The sequence below is a fragment of the Salmo salar genome, chromosome ssa15 (genome assembly GCF_905237065.1).
Source record: "Salmo salar chromosome ssa15, Ssal_v3.1, whole genome shotgun sequence".
Lineage (NCBI taxonomy): Eukaryota > Metazoa > Chordata > Actinopteri > Salmoniformes > Salmonidae > Salmo > Salmo salar.
In genome coordinates, this window is record NC_059456.1 from 45,049,535 (window position 1) to 45,071,353 (window position 21,819).

The window sequence follows — 21,819 nt, forward strand, 5'->3', positions numbered from 1 at the left end:
TCACAATTCCTGACATTTAATCCTAGTAAAAATTCCCTGTCTTAGGTCAGTTTGATCACCACTTTATTTTAAGAATGTGAAATATCAGAATAATAGTAGAGATTTTTCTACTTTTATTTCTTTCATCACATTCCCAGTGGGTCAGAAGTTTACATACTAATTGAGTGAATTTGGTAGCATTGCCTTTAAATTGTTTAACCTCTCTGGGCTAGGCGGGACGAATTCGTCCCACCTACGCAACAGCCAGTTGAATCCCATGGCGCGATTTTCAAATACCTTAGAAATGCTATTACTTCAATTTCTCAAACATATGACTATTTTACAGCATTTTAAAGACAAGACTCTCGTTAATCTAACCACACTGTCCGATTTCAAAAAGGCTTTACAACGAAAGCAAAACATTAGATTATGTCAGCAGAGTACCCAGCCAGAAATAATCAGACACCCATTTTTCAAGCTAGCATATAATGTCACAAAAACCCAGAAGACAGCTAAATGCAGCACTAACCTTTGATGATCTTCATCAGATGACACACCTAGGACATTATGTTATACAATACATGCATGTTTTGTTCAATCAAGTTCATATTTATATCAAAAACCAGCTTTTTACATTAGCATGTGACGTTCAGAACTAGCATACCCCCCGCAAACTTCCGGGGAATTTACTAACAATTTACTAAATTACTTACGATAAACGGTCACAAAAAACATAACAATTATTTTAAGAATTATAGATACAGAACTCCTTTGTGCAATCGAGGTGTCCGATTTTAAAATAGCTTTTCGGTGAAAGCACATTTTACAATATTCTCAGTAGATAGCCCAGCCATCACGGCTAGCCATTTAGACACCCACCAAGTTTAGCCCTGACCAAAGTCAGATTTACTATTACAAAAGTTTGATTACCTTTGTTGTCTTCGTCAGAATGCACTCCCAGGACTGCTACTTCAATAACAAATGTTGGTTTGGTCCAAAATAATCCATCGTTATATCCAAATAGCGGCGTTTTGTTCGTGCGTTCCAGACACTATCCGTAATGGTAAATCAGGGTGACGAGCATGGCGCAATTCGTGACAAAAAAAATCTAAATATTCCATTACCGTACTTCGAGGCATGTAAACCGCTGTTTAAAATCCATTTTTATGCCATTTTTCTCGTAAAAAAGCGATAATATTCCGACCGGGAATCTACGTTTAGGTAACAGAGGAAAGAAAACAAAGCATTCGGTCGACGCGGACACGCGCCTGAGTCTCACAGTACTGTAACCAGCCACTACCCAAACGCGCTACTTTTTTTCAGCCAGAGCCTGCAAAGCCACGATTCAGCTTTTTGCCGCCTTCTGAGAGACCATGTGAGCCGTAGGAAGTGTCACGTAACAGCAGAGATCCTTTGTAATGGATAGAGATGGCAAAGAAGGCCAAGAAATGGTCAGACAGGGTACTTCCTGTACAGAATCTTCTCAGGTTTTGACCTGCCATTTGAGTTCTGTTATACTCACAGACACCATTCAAACAGTTTTAGAAACTTTGGAGTGTTTTCTATCCAAAGCCAATAATTATATGCATATTCTAGTTACTGGGCAGGAGTAGTAACCAGATTAAATCGGGTATGTTTTTTGATCCAGCCGTGTCAATACTGCCCCCTAGCCCTAACAGGTTAACTTCGGCCAAATGTTTCGGGTAGACTTCCACAAGCTTCCCACAATAAGTTGGGTGAATTTTGGCCCATTCCTCCTGACAGAGCTGGTGTAACTGAGTCAGGTTTGTAGCCCTCCTTTCTCGCTCACGCTTTTTCAATTCTGCCCACAAATCTTCTATGGGATTGAGGTCAGGGCTTTGTGATGGCCACTCCAATACCTTGACTTTGTTGTCCTTAAGCCATTTTGCCACAACTTTGGAAGTATGCCTGGTGTCATTGTCCATTAGGAAGACCCATTTGCGACCAAGCTTTAACTTCCTGACTGATGTCTTGAGATGTTGCTTCAATATATCCACATAATTTTTCTCCCTCATGATGCCATCTATTTTGTGAAGTGCACCAGTCCCTCCTGCAGCAAAGCACACAACATGATGCTGCCACCACCGTGCTTCACAGTTGGAATGGTGTTCTTCGGCTTGCAAGCCTCCCCCTTTTTCCTCCAAACATTACGATGGTCATTATGGCCAAACAGTTCTATTTTTGTTTCATCAGACCAGAGGACATTTCTACAAAAAGTGCGATCTTTGTCCCCATGTGCAGTTGTAAACCGTAGTCTGGCTTTTTTATGGCTGTTTTGGAGCAGTGGCTTCTTCCTTGCTGAGCGGCCTTTCAGGTTATGTCGATATAGGACTCGTTTTACTGTGGATATAGATACTTTTGTACCGGTTTCCTCCAGCATCTTCACAAGGTCCTTTGCTGTTGTTTTGGGATTGATTTGCCCTTTTCGCACCAAAGTACGTTCATCTCAAGGAGACAGAACGCGTCTCTTTCCTGAGCGGTATGACGGCTGCCTGCTTCTATGGTATTTATACTTGCGTACTATTGTTTGTACAGATGAACGTGGTACCTTCAGGCATTTGGAAATTGCTCCCAAGGATGAACCAGACTTGTGGAGGTCTACAATTTATTTTCTGAGGTCTTGGCTGATTTCTTTTGATATTCCCATGTTGTCAAGCAAAGAGGCACTGAGTTTGAAGGTAGGCCTTGAAATTCATCCACAGGTATACCTCCAATTGACTCATTATGTCAATTGGCCTATCGGGAGCTTCTAAAGCCGTGATATAATTTTCCAAGCTGTTTAAAGGCACAGTCAACTTAGTGTATGTAAACATCTGACCCACTGGAATTGTGATACAGTGAATTATAAGTGAAATAATCTGTCTGTAAACAATTGTTGGAAGAATTACTGGTGTCCATGGAGAAAGTAGATGTCCTAACAGACTTGCCAAAACTATAGTTTGTTAACAAGAAATTTGTGGAGTGATAGGTTGGAGTCATTAAAACTCGTTTTTCTAAGTGTATGTAAACTTCCGACTTCAACTGTAGGTGCGTATACGATATGTATTGCGATTCCCACGAATCTCCCGATTTTCCTTAAATCGCCATTTGATAGCGGTTTTGATGTTCCAAACATATTGCTCACTATATGTCAAGATGAGAGAGAATTTGTTTCTATCAGTCATGGAAATAAAAGAGCTGAAAACATGTTGGCTCACTATTTAAGAAGATGGAGAACAAGCTATAGGATGAAAAATGCAGGAGTTTTGGCATAGGTACAGCTGACTAGCGCTAGCTGAAAGACAATTTATGCTTGATCCAACAATGCTGTCCGGAGGCTCTGTACAGAGGGTGTGACGCAATTGCGGAACCTCCGGAGGCTTGCAGAAGCTAAATCAAGCTCTGTACTGACGTACGCCTTCCAAATTTTGCAAGAATGTGGAGTGTGCCGTATTTCTCCGTATATTTCCACATTGACATAATTGGTTGACAGAAGGTGGGGGCGGAACGTCCTGTATAAACACACTCACTTCCTTGATATTTCAGTTTTTTAATATTTTTTTTAAATAATTAACATTTTTCTAAAAAACAGTTGTTGCTTTGTCAGTATGGGGTGTTGTGTGTAGATTGAGGGTGAAAAACCAATCAATACATTTTAGAATTAGGCTCTAACATAACAAAATGTGGAAAAAGTCAAGGGCTCTGAATACTTTCCGAATGCACTTCATTTACCTACGTAACTCAGTGTTATGTTAGCACATTTGTTTATTGGCGTATTTGTGTAACAGCACGTGTTTATTGCGCTGAGTTTTTTTAAGTGTGTATTTGTGGGGGCTTTTGCATGCGTGTGTGGGTGTGTTTTAATGGGGGAGCGGTGAAGGGTATAGCCATTAGAAGTAGCATCTGTTCATGTCATTACTAGCACCACAGCAGGCCCCACTGCAGTCCTTTGTGCTGCACTTGTCCTCACCACGGGCCCTGGGAAGGTAAGGGGAGAGAGCCCAGAGTTGGTGTGAATCTGAAGGGTGAAGGGATGGGGGAGTAGTTGTAATGGTGTGACTTGGAAAGGGAGAGAACACTATTAAATTTTTGTTTGGAGTGGGCATCCATTCCCATCTTATTAATTGAGAGATTTTCTTGGAGTCTGAATAATTTTTGTTATTTTGGTAGTTTAGGAGAGGATTTTGCATTTTATCTGAAGGGACATCCAATTAACACATATACAGTAGGATATGTGGGTCATGTGGGATTCAAACCCACAACTACTGTTATAAGCAACCATGCACCTTCCAACTGAGCCAACTGAAGCATCGCTTCATAGAGGATTGTGCTCTCTCCTCATCACTCACCCATATGTATGATACTAGGCCCTATACTATTCCCTGCTGGCTAGCCAGAAGCCCCACGGAGAAGGCCACAAGCCTAACTGCGTGAAATGTTCACAAGCCCGTTTAGCCATCGCACGGTTTAACCATTAGCACAGGTTTTGGGGGGGGAAGCGGCGTTGAACAGTCGACAAGCCTGGGCCTGCCATGGGGTAAAAGCAGCAGGCTGGTTTGTCCCGCTTCAGCCCAGATCTGGCCTAGCCATACCGTACACTGCCCCTATGTCCCTTCCTCCTTTTGCTATCACTGGACTTGAGAGCCTGGGGTAACTTTGATCAAACGTTTGTAAAAAAAATCTACTAAAATCTGAAATCCACATTGGATATAAAAAACCTGCAGCTTTTGAGTTTACTTTCCAAATTCACTGAATTGAAATGGAATTGATCGCCTCAGTCTCCCGTCCTCCTACTGGAGAGGGCAAGGGGCTCAGCTCCTAGGAAGTGACTTCCCCTTCTTAAGCAGGGATGATGGAAAGGAGGCAGGAAAGAAGGAAGGGATAGAGGGCCCTAAAATGGAACATAGCCTTAATCAGTGCCCTGAGGCCAAAATCAATCATCATGTCTGGCGATAAAGAACTTTCCCCACCCAGGCTCTTTTTATAATGGTTATGTGTGTACTGTATGTGCAGGGTTTCCTTCAGCTGGCTTTTGGACGATTTAAAAAAAAAAATGAAAAAAAAGATAAATAAAATTGCCACCGGTCAACAAAAATACATTTGACCAGTCAAGCTTATTGGTCTATAGGTTAATTTGCATAATTGAGTGGAATTAAATTAGTGTGTGTTTTCATTAGTCGTTATGATTCTTATCACACAGCATACAGATAGTCTAGTTTGAGCGGAAAATCTGTAAGAACGCGAGAGCTGCTGCTACAGGTCCTGTTTATAAATGCACGTTTCACTCCAGCAGCAATCATTGCGCAACAATTCTAAATGCAATTGTGTGTTTCAAAACTGTTTTGACGCCACTATTAAAGAGCTACTATTTTCTTCCATCTCTATTATGAGGCGTGTCTTACATTGTTTCAAAGTAGCCGAGACACAATTTGTTTCTATAAACGTGGAGGAAATTATTTTCTAAAGACTTCCAAATGCCATTGAAACAAGTAACATATATTTCTTTCATTGTCCAAAGGCACAATCTTAGTTATATTAGCAACCCATGCTAGTTGCATCTTTAGATCTCCCATCTTTCAACATTTCTTTCTAACGGACATTTCCATCTCTGTCACATGAGAACGCTCGCATGTGCAGTGTGCTTTTGACTGGTGTTTTCCCGCTAATTGCATTATGCAACAAACATTAGCGTGTAGCCTACTGCTTTTTAAAGTTATCTTGGCACACCCGTATTTAGGGAGTTTCTCCCTTCTCTGCCGATCCCCTCAAGCTCTGTCAGGTTGGATGGGAAGTGTCGCTGCACAGCTATTTTTCAGGTCTTTCCAGAGATGTTTGATCGGGTTTAAGTCCGGGCTCTGGCTGGGCCACTCAAGGACATTCAGCCAGGTTTCCTCCAGACGTGACGCTTGGCATTCAAGTCAGAGTTCAATCTTGGTTTCATTAGACCAGAAAATATTGTTTCTCATGGTCTGAGTCCTTTAGGTGCCTTTTGGCGTACTCCACTCTACCATAAAGGCCTGATTGGTGGAGTGCTGCAGAGATGGTTGTCCTTCTGGAAGGTTCACCCATCTCCACAGAGGAACTCTGGAGCTCTGTCAGAGTGACCATCGCGTTTTTGGTCAACTCCCTCACCAAGGCCCTTCTACTCCGATTTGCTCAGTTTGGCTGGGCGGCCAGCTCTAGAAAGAGTCTTGGTGGTTCCAAACTTCTTCCATTTAAAAATGGAGGCCATTGTGTTCTTGGACTTTCAATGCTGCAGATTTTTTGTTTTGTACCCTTCCACAGATCTGTGCCTCGACACAATCATGTCTCGGAGCTCTATGGACAATTCCTTCAACCTCATGGCTTGGTTTTTGCTCTGACATGCACTGTCAACTGTGGGACCTTTATATAGACAGGTTTGTGCCTTTCCAAATCATGTCCAATCAATTGAATTTACCACAGGTGGACTCCAAGTTGTAGAAACTTCTCAATAATGATCAATGGAAACAGGATGCACCTGAGCTAAATTTCGAGTTTCATAGCAAAGGGTACGAAATACTTTTTTTTTTTTTTTTTTTTAATTTGCAAAAATTTCTACAAACCTGTTTTTGCTTTGTCGTTATGGAGTATTGTGTGTAGATTTGAAAAAACAATGTGTGTTAGGGTTTGCTGGTATCCCGAGTTTCATACCTTCATACTGTGCCTGTCCCATACTGGGCATACGGTATTACTGGTGGTGCACACAAAGGGGGCTATTTATTTTCCAAACGTAAAATAATTCACCAAAAGTATCAGTTAGCATAATGCTAACAAATACAAAGGAATTCCCGTAGCGGATGCTAGGTAAGTACTAACTAGGACAGACAACCCACTTCATAAAGTTATGCAAGTATCTCAAAATACCTCTGTTTGCCGAACGAAACAAAACAAATATTAGATGGCATGGATCTTAGTCGTGAATTTCACCTGAAGACAAGTTCCCCTGCACCGGATCACCTCACAACGCTCCCGTTTTGCGTGTTGTGCTTCTTTGTAATCAAACACACGTGATTGGCTCAATCAGCTGTTTTTGTGGAACTACGTCAGCTTCGTATTGGAAAATTACGAAAATAAATATTAAGATTATTTTTTTTAAGTAGTTACAACAGTATTGAAAATCAGAGTATTGAGGAATACCCCTGCTATACAGTATCATACAGAGGGTATTTAGAAATACCCCGCTATACAGTATACCCCAAACACGTATTTTCCATGTATGTATGGATAATGACCATGCTAAACAGTAATCTCTTCCTCGTCTCTCACCATGGGAGAGACGGGGCAGGGCTTCCTGCCTCTACAGACACATCCGCTTTACCAACACAAACCCTAGCCCTCAAGTCTCCACCACCAAAAACTATAATACACACAGGGCACTACTGTCTGTCACACAGGCACACAGGGCCATCCATGGGTGCAGCTGAGACGATGCTCTAACCTGGAGACCCTCTACTCAGCATAGTGACACAGCAATACATTCATTACAAAACCAGCCCAGAGTCAATAAGATGAACGAAATTTAAAACCCATACCTCAATTAAATCATACACCACGCTGGTATCAAAGCAACTCATACTAAGTGGGTATTTGAATATTTCTGGGGTCAATCAGTGTGCCTTAATGCTCACTCTGACCTAGCTGCTCAGATAAAATAACAGATTAGCATGCCATCTCCTTTGTGTGACATGCCGATGACGGGCTAGCTAGATACAGTACGTGCCTTACTGTACTGTCATACCCTCTGTGTTACAATCCCATTATTGAGGCTTTAAAGGGATAGTTTACTCAAATTACAAAATTTACATTGGTTTCTTTAGTTCAATGAAGTTAATGATTGCGTAAGATAATTTGGACATAGAGCAATGTTCCCTCTAAACTGTGTGCGTGCAGCTCCCCCGGGTCTGCCGTGCAGCTCCCCCGGGTCTGCCGTGCAGCTCCCCCGGGTCTGCCGTGCAGAAATATCAGCCCACTGAGAGAAGCACTAGATTGAACTTCACTCAACTTTCTAGAGCAGTGATCATGTCGCTCTCCAAGGCATTCCTAGTCGATCGCCAAACATTTCTATAAGATGACCGTGTCTGCAGTAACATAGCAGGTATAAAAGAAAGCTACAGCAAAGTTGATACTGTGAGATTTCAAAACCACGACTAGAGAGAGACTGTCAACAAACACAGCAAAGAGCTGCTGTTTTTATGAGTGAGATCATGTTTAATTTCTTACTCCGCACTGTCAATACTTTGTATTCAACACTTTTATAAACCATAAAATGCGCGTTCTTCCTATTTCCACTTAGTGCTACAACAAGCACTGCAGCAGTAATTAATTCGCTGGAAAGTGTATCTATAGGCGTTATTATTCGTGGCTTGGGTCTTTTTTGTATCAAGGAATATTTCACTTTTCTCATAGGCGTAACAACATGAATTTGTACATTAGGCAGAAATAATGCGGTGCGACTCGTTTCGCCATCAGCTGAAAGACGGTGTCCATTTTTTGGTCAGTGTCAGTGGAGGAAAGGGAGAGCGGAGGGATGTTGAGAGGCGGACTCTGTCTGCTGCTCTCTCCCTCCGCTGAGACTGACCATCAAATGCAAGCACCATCACTAATATATTTCAAACGTAAAGCTAATTATTTAAACGTATGCTAAGCCTCACAAGTAATAAAACAATGGATCTATTACCGGTGTGATCATATAGCCTTCCTCAAATTTTGAAATATAATTTTTTTTAAATGGCCTGAAGAACAATGCATTGGCAGGGCATTTCATGCAAAGCTAATATACAGTGATAATGTATTGGGCCTAGGGCTGTTGCGGTGATCGTTTAGTCATGGTGAACAAGCTAATGGTCATTAGTAGCCTACCAAACTTGTTAATTGCCTGGTACTCAGCACTCTATTGTCCCTCTAACTCGGACATTAATGCAAATGTATTAAAATCTAATCAAACACTTCATGAGAGCCCATAAGATCATTTTGCGCAACATTTCTGTAGGCTGTGCAATTGCGGGAGAAAACAGAGTGATGGCCACTAATAAAGAGAGGAGGATCCCATCAGCTTTCTAAAGGCTAGGCCTACTATATTTATTTCTCAACTTTCCTAATATTAAATCAAATCAAATCAAATTTATTTATATAGCCCTTCTTACATCAGCTGATATCTCAAAGTGCTGTACAGAAACCCAGCCTAAAACCCCAAACAGCAAGCAACGCAGGTGTAGAAGCACGGTGGCTAGGAAAAACTCCCTAGAAAGGCCAAAACCTAGGAAGAAACCTAGAGAGGAACCAGGTTGAGGGGTGGCCAGTCCTCTTCTGGCTGTGCCGGGTGGAGATTATAACAGCACGTGGCCTAGATGTTCAAATGTTCATAAATGACCAGCACTGTCAAATAATAATAATCATAGTAGTTGTCGAGGGTGCAACAAGTCAGTAACACAAGAGTAAGTGTGAGTTGGCTTTTTCATAGCCGATCTTTGAGAGTATCTCTACCACTCCTGCTGTCTCTAGAGAGTTGAAAACAGCAGGTCTGGGACAGGTAGCACATCTGGTGAACAGGTCAGGGTTCCATAGCTGCAGGCAGAACAGTTGGAACTGGAGCAGCAGCACGGCCAGGTGAACTGGGGACAGCAAGGAGTCATCAAGCCAGGTAGTCCTGAGGCAGTATAGCCTACCTGGCTGGCATGAAAATAAAGCACGGTGAAAGCGTCCTCTATGCTCTTTTTAAGTGCATAGATTACAAATTTTTTTCCACTGCCCCTGTTTTGATACAGTTGCATGATAATGTTCTATTCTAAATCAAAACAAATTTCACACATATTATTTACTATATGTTATGACACAATTAAATTTAGTCTGATGGTTGACAATGTTAGCCTATCACTTGTGAATTATATATTATCACTTTCTTATGCTGATGCCCAGCATAAGAAACAATGCCTTTTTTTTGCGACTTATTCGAATCATAGTCGCACACATGTTTTACCGCTAATGGAACATTCACGCTAATAGCCTACTACCATGTGCCCATTGATGAGCTTATAATGTGAAGAAACATTTTTAAGCTAAGTATTCTGATCTGTTGCGTCAGCCACATTGCATATAAAAGGTTTTTTTTATGCTAGTGGTTGTATTAGTTTGGGATTTATAGCATCCCACAACTGTCTAGCTATGTTTGCAATATTTATTTCTCGCACTGAATAGAATAGGTTGAAATATGGGAGATAGTAGATTGACATAGGCTAGTGCTTTTGCTGTTCGTTAGGCCTACTCATCTTGTTGGCTGATGTAAATGTGGACAGTTCTTCAATTTGCACCTCGGAATTGGATAAGGATGTGTGCAGTTGTGTCCGATGTGTCTGTCTTCACTTGTAGCCTGTGCGCACGTAGCACTCAGGGAGAAGGGTATAACGGCCACTGGCTGCAAAATACACATGGATTTTTTTTAGGGTGCATTACAGCCACACAAAGGGGATGCCGCCATGAAATTCTAGGCATTATCAAGTGCTTGTCAAATTGTGACTGCTGTAGTGTGTATAGTCTGCACAAAAAACAAAGCAATGCCTTTCAAGCGACTTTTTTCAAATCATTATTAGTCGCATCATGCAGCCTTACAATGTATTAAACCTCAAAACATATAGCCCAATGTTTGTAGAACAACTAAAGTCACATAACTCTAAATTAAGCATATAGGAATAGCTATTTCTTTGTTAACCACTCAACACAGAATAGTCTGCATGTGCACACTCCCTCAAATAATTTGGAGAAAATATCCATTCCATTTTATTCAGCTTTGTTCAATTGTATTCTTCATACTATAAAATAATGCCACGGAATTCTAAGCAAATCCTGTCTGCTAAATGAACTAGTGTAGCCCAAAGCCATTTGTTATAGCTAGATCAGGACCTAACATAAGGACAACTCAGAGTATGTTCTCCTGAAATAGACTACATTTTCTTCATATCATGCTTCTATAGACCTGTCAAAAAGACATCATGGATTTGTGACGGTGTAGACTATATTACATGGATTTATTAGACTTTTTAAAATGTAGATGATCCAAAGGTCTGCATCAGTGACTTGTGTGTAAGCCAGGAGATGCTAAATGTGTTTATTTTAATTAACGGTCAATTATCGTGAGACCGACCAGTTATTTGCCTGACAATCACCGGATGACAATTTCCTGACCGGCACAGCTCTAATTGGGCCCAAACTTACTGCACAAGCCTAATTGCTACAGTACTGTTTTTAATTGGTTAATGTTGTATAGGCTTACGGCTTACGCCATGTTAAAAAAATATCTGAGCAGTAGATCTCGGCTTGCATTTTGACTCCGTGATCTTGACTCAGAAAAGGTTGGTGACCACCGTTCTAGGGTTTCCCCTGTTAACACTCAACGTTTCCCTGTACTGTGGCAATTGTGACCGAATCAACGCAATATTAGCCACTTTCAGTGCCACACTTCCTGAAACAAAACTAACTATGTAAGAGATTCTGTTGTAGGGAGAACACATCCGAGTAGGATTCTAATCATTGCCACTCACTACTCGGCCCGTATTCTACACAAACTGGTGCGGCATAAACATTCAGAGCTGCAGTAGGCCTATATACAAATAGACCATTGCCATATATGGATCTGTGCCATTTACTTTTAACTTAATTGTGTTTACAGCATGAGCGGTCGTGAGTAGATGCACTTGTTTTGTGCTAGCTAGTGACTTATTAGCCTAGTTATAGATCATTTGTAGTCAGCAATCGGAGAAGGATTGCGTCCTACAAGAGCACAAAACGTGTACATTTCTAGACATCTTTGAAAAGCGAGTTGGGTAAATAACCTAAGTAGCCAATAGGCAGAGGGTAGAATAATTGGTCTGATTCTCTGTAATTATTTTAGAAAGTGGTTTCTTGCATCAAACACAACAGCATTTTTTGTCACTGGTTATTGTCAAGCCCTGCATGTTTTTCCCCGAAAGTTTCATAGAATGTAGGCCTGCTGAATGATAGAACAGCTATTTTCATGTAAAAATGTTATGGGATGGATTTTCTACACTGTTTTTAATGGTAGGCCACTTTGGTAGGCCTAGATTCTGATCAAATAGCCACAGTAGCCTACATGGCCACTGTTAAAACTAACAGCCTCCAGTATAGGTGCGCTGGAAGTTGCACAGAATTTTCACAATGGTCAAGTTTGTGGTCAGCAGATCAGACATTTGCTTGGTGCATGAAAGAATTTGAGGGAACATTGATGGAAAATGCTTCTTTTGGGGATATTTACTTTGTGCCACAAATGGCAAAAAAATATGGTTTTAGAAACTGTGGCCTGGTGAACAAAACCAAAACATGGATTATTGCTGTCTTTGTTCATAGAATGCTTAAAGCAGGGATGCAAACTAGTCACCTTTCGGCGAAATTCGCAGTTTTGAATCCAAAATAGTTGACCTACGTGATTCGTGTAGCGCCGATGAGAAGTTTTTTTTGGGGGGGGGGGGGCTTTGGATCATTACTGACTGTAAGCAAACGAGTGATGCGCGTTTGGAGCAAAACCTGCTGTATCCAAGGCTCAGCCAATCGTTCACATAACAGAATGCAGCCCAGCACGCAACTGAAGAGAGAAGAGACGACCAGCTTACTAGTTACAGCGTCAGCGAGCGCTCTGGAAAGACGCTAGAGTGGAAAGGCAGCTTGCCAGTTACAGCAGCGCGTCCCCTGAACGATAACGAAGAGGTAACGTTAGGTGATAAGCCTGACATCGGAGATGGGGTTGAGAAGGTGATGAAGCGTACTTCATGAGCTGTAACCAAAAAAAATGGCATTTGGAAAGTTTGAGGTGAGGGAGAAAGTGTGGTGGAACAAGCATTGTTAAGTATCTTGCTAGCTGGATCGAGTTCTCTGTTAGCTAGCTAGAGAAATGTTGAGCAACATTAGCCAATTTATCTGATCAAATAATTGAGTTCATGGTGTGAAAATTAGCTTGCTAATAAAGTTGCTTACTGGACCGTGGCAATTTGTGTGAAATGTTAACGAACTATCTGTTAACTAATGTTTTCCCTCTACAGTATGTGGTTAATTTCCATAATGAGATAATTAGGTGAAAATGAGGCGTTGCTTGTTAAACAAGTGGATTAAGGGATCAAGTGTGCTGGAGCTGGACCTGGCTTAAGCCGGATGCCACTATAGTAGGCTGGACAATAGAACGAGTCAAAATTTACCCAAGGCTGAAAAATGGCAAAAGAACGTTGGCTAAGCTGGAACACTAGCGCGAGCACATAGCAAATGAATGGAATCAAACGTTTGCAGAGCCTCTTCTGACTGGAGTGACCCTTAGAATTCCATTTTGCCTAAATGGCACCAAAAAAATGTAGCCTTTTTTATTTTACCACAACAACCTGTTCTTAGGACGAAACTGAAAACTTTCTACACATGTTGATATTTAACATCCCCACCTCGGTGGTGCCAAGTGTGCTTATGTCTGCATAATGAGGAAGTCAGGAAAAATTGCAACTTTTGACTATGTCTGGTCTAGTGATCGATGACAGCAGAGTACCCTGCCCAATCTTATGTAATTAGAAAGAGAAGATTATCCTGATTTTTAAAACGGTGTCCGACTTGAAAAAATCTAAATATACACATTGCGAGATATTCGGCAGAAACATACCAGCATGCCTCTCCATAGGAAAACAATGGGGGGGAGCTCATCGTTCCAAGGGCAAACTGTATTTTGGGGCTAGCGTTTGATGACAGCAGAGTACGCTGCCTAGCCTTATATAATTAGAAAGAGGAGATTCTCATGATTAAAATGGTGTCCAATTAAAAAAAAAAATGTAAATATACACATTGCGAGATATTTGGCAAAATAGACAGACATACCTATATTTCCCTATAGGAAACAGTGGGATGACCTCAGAGTTCCATTGGTAATTTTTGGTGGTTTACATTTTAATTACCAGCAATGTGGGCAGGTCTCATTGCCAACAATAGCAAAGCAGGCATTGTGGTGTAGAACAATAGGCTGGGAATAGAACGTTCGGACGGCGAGTTGGTGCCACGGTGCTCAATAGAACTAATAGGAGCTAGCAGGGTGAAAAATGCCATAAAATAAGGCTTGTTTTTTTCGTGGTTACTTCGAAACTATGGCAAGCAGCTGAGACAAGGTAATATTATGAAACTGGGCTCCACGGTGGATGCAATGAACTACTTTTTATCAGAAAAAAGCATTGTTAAAAATTTCAGCCTAACTATTCGAGGTGAAAGGAACACCACACACTTTCCCTCATTCTCACTTTTTCAATACAGTGGATAAAAAGGGTTATGCCAGGTGTAGCTGCCTGAAAGAGATCAATTATGCCAACAAAGGGTAAATTAAATATTATTATTTATTTTTTGCATTGTTTGCTGTTTTCTTCTGTCTTTTTCTTTTTCCTCTTTAGTTCATTCTCTTGGTTGTTGGGGGGTTCTTGGGGGTGGGGAATGGAATTAATTATATTCTTTTTTTCTTCTTCTGGAGGGGGGGGGAACTGTGGGAGGGGTCTGGAATGGTTGAGGGGGGATCTTGGAGGGTTCGGGTTTCACAAGATTGTGATCATGAAAAAGGAAACTGACATTTTATATCACTATCATGCACACGCACCCTCACACAAGGATGGCTCTGTTGCGGAAAGACTGATACATGTTTGATAGTGTCTTGATGCTGTATTGTTTGTCCTTCATGTTCTAATACTTTAATGTTACCCCTTCCTTGTGTTTTTTGTAATAAATAATTATTAAAAAAATAAAAACAACAAAGGGTATCATGCTCTGCTGGCACATTGTAGAACAGATGTCCACAGGCAGAAAGTGTACAATGTAATAATGTGCAGCGTAGCCCAAAGATATTGCTTTTGTTGTGTTGAACTTGACAGTAACACTTGAGTGAAGGTGGATTATAAAAATAATTACTCAGTGAATGTTATTTTTGCACTTGATCAATGTCTACTATAGTGGCCACTATAATAGAATAAAAATAGAATGCCTGTTTGTTTCATTCTATTTATAATTTAATGTTTTTTTTCCCAAGTGCAATATTTAGATGTGTGTGTGTGTGGTCACGAGCATTCTATTATTATTTCTCAAGACTTGAGTGTCAGTTGCAGTAAAGTCTAGGCAACAAATAACATTGGATTGCTTTCTTTACATTTTTAACTGTGAGTTAGATTCACATTAACCACTTTTTATTTTACACAGACTGATCATGTAGATCATATTCTTTCCCTTTTTTTAGCCCTCACCAGTTTCCATCCCTGTTAAAGGGTAATGAAACCAATATGGATTTTGGGTGAACTATCCCTTTAGTAGAGAGGAGCTTCACCAACTTGGAGGACAGTGGAAGGTGATAAGATCAATTAATTATTGTTTAAAGTAAAACCAACATGATTTTGGCTCTTGGCCTTCATCAGGTTGAGCTGAAACGCAATCATTTTACATTTAACAATAAAAAAGATTTCTTACCAACTTCCACTGTCCAAGATTTGCTGAATCTCCTCTCTTCAGTTTACTCCTCAGTTCATGCACCTTGGTTGAAGAGCTAGGTAGCGGCAGTGTTCCTTATCTACAAAGCATCTCGGAGTAGGAGTGCTGATCTAAGATCAGTTTGGCCTTTTAGATAATAATGAATAAGATTATATGGACAGATCCTAGATCACCACTCCTACTCTGAGAAGCTTTGTGGATACTGGCCCAGATGTTAATCCTGCACTGACACGAAAATATATACACACACACACACACACACACACAGTCTCACATAGATGCATACAGACCAACTAGTTTGGAATTGAGGACTATCCATGGACATTTTACACTGCCAAAATGTATCGATTTTTTTAAATTTATTTTGTAAAATTTTTTTGTAACGCAATTTTGGTTTCAAATCAGTTTTCATTTTGTGCAGTTAGCCTTTACACTTGTGGAAATTGGCTTATGGATAGGGCTAAATTGAAATGTTTCATACAGAAATATGAAAAACGTATGCATAACCATGGTAGCAATTGAAAGGGAACAATTTGTAGATGGGAAAATTGTTAGACCAAAGTTAAGTACACAACAGTTCACCTGACACAAGACTGAATCCAAACATTGCACTGTTGATTTCATGAGCATTTTACATTTACTGTACTTTTCACTGCATTTGTTGATAGCAAAATCTGAAATTATTCTGGATACATTCAGTAACATAAGACTATTCTTGGAAAATGTGGGGTAGGTACAACAAGACCAAAAAGTTACAAGGGTTTGATTGAGAGGACTAACTGGTGTCTCCACGTGGCCACACACCTCTCCAAAGTGTGCACAGTTCCTAAGCAATTCGAATGCACTTTTATGAATCAAAGAAGAGTCTTCAACTAGAAGGTACTTTTTTTTTTTTTGCTCTCCTAGCTGTGCCGTTGAGGAACTCTAAGCAAGCACACATGTAAACTCAGCAAAAAAAGAAACATCCTCTCACTGTCAACTGCATTTATTTTCAGCAAACTTAACATGTGTAAATATTTGTATGAACATAAGATTCAACAACTGAGACAAAAACTGAACAAGTTCCACAGACATGTGACTAACAGAAATGGTATGTGTCCCTGAAAAAAGGGGAGGTCAAAATCAAAAGTAACAGTCAGTATCTGTTGCCACCAGCTGCATTAAGTGCATCTCATCCTCATGGACTGCACCAGATTTGCAAGTTCTTGCTGTGAGATGTTACCCCACTATTCCACCAAGGCACCTGCAAGTTCCCAGACATTTTCTGGGGGGAATGGCTCTATAAATCACCCTCCGATCCAACAGGTCCCAGACGTGCTCAATGGGATTGAGATCCGGGTTATTCACTGGCCATGGCAGAACACTGACATTCCTGTCTTGCAGGAAATCACGCACAGAACGACCAGTATGGCTGGTGGCATTGTCATGCTGGAGGGTCATGTCAGGATGAGCCTGCAGGAAGGGTACCACATGAGGGAGGAGGAGGATGTCTTCCCTGTAACGCATAGCGATGACATTGCCTGCAATGACAACAAGCTCAGTCCGATGATGCTGTGACACACCGCCCCAGACCATGACGGACCCTCCACCTCCAAATCGATCCCACTCCAGAGTACAGGCCTCAGTGTAACGCTCACTCCTTCGACGATTAACGCGAATCCGACCATCACCCCTGGTGAGACAAAACTGCGACTCGTCAGTGAAGAGCACTTTTTGCCAGTCCTGTCTGGTCCAGCGACGGTGGGTTTGTGCCCATAGGCGACGAGGTTGCCGGTGATGTCTGGTGAGGACCTGCCTTACAACAGGCCTACAAGCCCTCAGTCCAGCCTCTCAGCCTATTGCGGACAGTTTGAGCACTGATTGAGGGATTGTGCGTTCCTGGTGTTAATTCGGGCAGTTGTTGCTGTCCTGTACCTGTCCCTCAGTTGTTATGTTTGGATGTACCGATCCTGTGCAGGTGTTACATGTGGTCTGCCACTGCGAGGACGATCAGCTGTCCGTCCTGTCTACCTGTAGCGCTGTCTTAGGCGTCTCACAGCAATTTATTGCCCTGGTCACATCGGCAGTCCTCATGCCTCCTTGCAGCATGCCTAAGGCACATTCACGCAGATGAGCAGGGACCCTGGGCATCTTTCTTTTGTTTTTCAGAGTCAGTAGAAAGGCCTCTTCAGTGTCCTAATTTTTCATAACTGTGACCTTAATTGCCTACCGTCTGTAAGCTGTTAGTGTCTTAACGACGGTTCCTCAGGTGCATGTTCATTGAACAAGCATGGGAAACAGTGTTTAAACCCTTTACAATGAAGATCTGTGAAGTTAATTTGTAAAAATCCAAATATCTTTGAAAGACAGGGTCCTGAAAAAGGGATGTTTCTTTTTTTGCTGGGTTTAGTAGTTTTGTTTGAAACACAACCCTGCATCCCTGCCATCACACAATTGCTGCTGTTTACAATCCAAAAACAGTCCATTATATAATCGCAATCTGGGTCAGGTGGGCATTATTTACTTTCTACACAAGTTATTTTTCAGTTTCGTCCTAAGAACAGATTGTGGTGGTAAAATAAAAAGGGATACATTTTTTGGTGCCATTTAGGCAAAATTGGAATTCTAAGCGTCACTACTGCCAACATGAGTTATAAAGTTATAAAATAGGATCTTTAGTGTGAGAGTTTCATAAGGAAATTTAAAGAAACAGATCGTAATGTTGAGGCACATAGATAGGAGACATGGGTGCATGTGCCGCTGGGATTTTTCTTCACAATAAACAGGCTCATTTTGTTCATAACAGCCCAGGGTATGATGACCTTTAATTTTGTAACTGTACGTCAAACATAGTGATCATAAACGTTGACACTGTATATAGCATGAGTTTTATGATATGGAATTGTGAAGTGCACATTTGGACTCACGGGTGTTTGGCTTGCTTATATGACATCAAAGCGCCTCAACATCTCATCTTTCAAAATGCATTGAGTCCTCTTAATTTACAGCATTTCCCTGACTCGGACAACAAAACATTTGCTAAAGTTGCCCAAGTACCGGGAGGGATTGGGGTAACTTCTTGTTGCGCATGGTGCTCAAGTTCAGAACGGCTGTCAGTCAAAACCCATACAGAGCTGTGAATCGTAGAGACCAAGCTCTGGCTTCATGTATAGGATGTTACTGTACAGCCACTACGTTCCAATTTAGGCGCCATTTTCAACACGTATAGAGGTACGAGTGTAAAGGGTTAACACTCAACATCATCATCAACATAGCAGGGTGCTTACCTACTTAGAGACTAGAACAACGTAATTCAAGTAGCGAATATTCTTCCCACTTTGTGCCCTCACATGGCTACATTGGGAAGACGCAATCGGGGCAGTCTGGGTAGATACAGTGCCTTGCGAAAGTATTCGGCCTCCTTGAACTTTTTGACCTTTTGCCACATTTCAGGCTTCAAACATAAAGATATAAAACTGTATTTTTTTGTGAAGAATCAACAACAAGTGGGACACAATTATGAAGTGGAACGAACTTTATTGGATATTCCAAACTTTTTTAACAAATAAAAAACTGAAAAATTGGCCGTGCAAAATGATTCAGCCCCTTTACTTTCAGTGCAGCAAACTCTCTCCAGAAGTTCAGTGAGGATCTCTGAATGATCCAATGTTGACCTAAATGACTAATGATGATAAATAGAATCCACCTGTGTGTAATCAAGTCTCCGTATAAATGCACCTGCTCTGTGATGGTCTCAGAGGTCCGTTTAAAGCGCAGAGAGCATCATGAAGAACAAGGAACACACCAGGCAGGTCCGAGATACTGTTGTAGAGAAGTTTAAAGCCGGATTTGGATACAAAAAGATTTCCCAAGCTTTAAACATCCCAAGGAGCACTGTGCAAGCGATAATATTGAAATGGAAGGAGTATCAGACCACTGCAAATCTACGAAGACCCGGCCGTCCCTCTAAACTTTCAGCTCATACAAGGAGAAGACTGATCAGAGATGCAGCCAAGAGGCCCATGATCACTCTGGATGAACTGCAGAGATCTACAGCTGAGGTGGGAGACTGTCCATAGGACAACAATCAGTCGTATACTGCACAAATCTGGCCTTTATGGAAGAGTGGCAAGAAGAAAGCCATTTCTTAAAGATATCCATAAAAAGTGTTGTTTTAAAGTTTGCCACTAGCCACCTGGGAGACGCACCAAACATGTGGAAGAAGGTGCTCTGGTCAGATGAAACCAAAATCGAACTTTTTGGCAACAATGCAAAACGTTATGTTTGGTGTAAAAGCAACACAGCTCATCACCCTGAACACACCATCCCCACTGTCAAACATGGTGGTGGCAGCATCATGGTTTGGGCCTGCTTTTCTTCAGCAGGGGCAGGGAAGATGGTTAAAATTGATGGGAAGATGGATGGAGCCAAATACAGGACCATTCTGGAAGAAAACCTGATGGAGTCTGCAAAAGACCTGAGACTGGGACGGAGATTTGTCTTCCAACAAGACAATGATCCAAAACATAAAGCAAAATCTACAATGGAATGGTTCACAAATAAACATATCCAGGTGTTAGAATGGCCAAGTCAAAGTCCAGACCTGAATCCAATCGAGAATCTGTGTAAAGAACTGAAAACTGCTGTTCACAAACACACTCCATCCAACCTCACTGAGCTCGAGCTGTTTTGCAAGGAGGAATGGGCAAAAAAATTTGTCTCTCGATGTGCAAAACTGATAGAGACATACCCCAAGCGACTTACAGCTGTAATCGCAGCAAAAGGTGGCGCTACAAAGTATTAACTTAAGGGGGCTGAATAATTTTGCACAGCCAATTTTTCCGGTTTTTATTTGTTAAAAAAGTTTGAAATATCCAATAAATTTCGTTCCTCTTCATGATTGTGTCCCACTTGTTGTTGATTCTTCACAAAAAATTACAGTTTTATATCTTTGTTTGAAGCCTGAAATGTGGCAAAAAGTCAGTTCAAGGGGGCCGAATACTTTCGCAAGGCACTGTATGTATTTCGTTGTTGTTGATTTCTGTAAGCAGGAAGTTGTCCCGCTGCGTATGATGTCATGTAATATAGTTAATTTAGTTTATTAAATCAAATCAGTTGTATTTGTCACATGCGCCAAATACAACAGGTGTAGACCTTACAGTGAAACGCTGACTTACAAGCCCTTAACCAACAATGCAGTTTTAAGAAAAATAAGTGTTAAAGTATTTACTAAAATAAACTGAAGTAAAACATAAAGAAAAATAACAAAAATTGAAAAATAACAAATGATTAGAGCAACAATAAAATAACAGTAACAATGTTATATACAAGGGGTACCGGTACAGCAACCAATATAATTTTGAATCAACAAACCTTTGTGATTCTCACTTTTATTCAAAATAATGAATTAATCAAACTGAATAACTCTTTCTCTGCTCCCTTTTCTTTCCAGTGTTTCGGTTCTGATCTTCAACACCACCTCGCACTGCTTCGTCTTGGTCAAGCAGTTCCGCCCAGGTAATACCCCCTTTTTGCTCAAATCAACTTTCATCCACAAGGACAGTTTTTTTTTTTTTATTCCAAGGACTGGAAATTCACATCCCTTTCCATATATTTTTTTATTCGACAGTGAAGAGTGAAAGGAAAGGGCAGGAAAGTAAGGCAGAGAAAGTGTGTTAGAAGGGTGTGGGTCTGATTCGAACCCACCACAACCTTGCTTTATCCCTGTGGGGAAACCCTGCTATTGTCACATTCCAAGCTTCTTACCCAATACCTGTGTATTATGTTGAACTCCCACTTGAGCGTGTCAAGTGCAACAATATGCCCCCTGCCACGTGGCCTGGGATCTGTCTGGCACTGTCGAGGCTTGTCTACTACTGTGAAAAATGCTGACGGACTCTCTCCACCCGGCTGGTGCACCGCCCCATCAAGGCTTTGAAAGCCATTAGTCATCCCATGGCACGCGGCCCTGTTCCATTCCATCAGCTAACGCCTACCTTCATCTCCCGCCACCCCTGTGGTATTCACCAGGGTTGGGGTCGATTTCTTTGTGAATTTAAATGGAATTGTAATGGAATTTAACCCAACCCTGGTGTGGACAGATGAGGGGGAAAAACAGGCGCTTAATTATATATTATTTTCGGCTGCTTGTGGTAGGCTGTGGGTCATTCCCCATATTATGTAGAAGGATTGGGTGCTTACATGTATCCCGTCCTCTTAGATCTGCAAACCCTGAAGAGTTTGTGTCAAAGGGTAGGGGATAGGGACCAAAATGGAATGGGACCCATATCTCACCCGCTTAACTGATTCTAGGGAAGGTTGCTAAAGCCATAGGGAGGTGCCATC

General features: G+C 41.3%; 1 protein-coding gene across 1 annotated transcript in view; it reads left to right on the forward strand.

Annotated features, from left to right (window-relative positions):
- The window catches only part of nudt14 (nudix (nucleoside diphosphate linked moiety X)-type motif 14), a 90,232-nt gene that overhangs the window by 51,871 nt on the left and 16,542 nt on the right, over nucleotides 1-21,819 (forward strand). Inside the window, exon 3 of the mRNA XM_014145103.2 lies at nucleotides 20,927-20,991. Coding sequence (XP_014000578.1) covers nucleotides 20,927-20,991 — 65 coding nt within the window. The remainder of the gene's footprint in view (nucleotides 1-20,926; nucleotides 20,992-21,819) is intronic.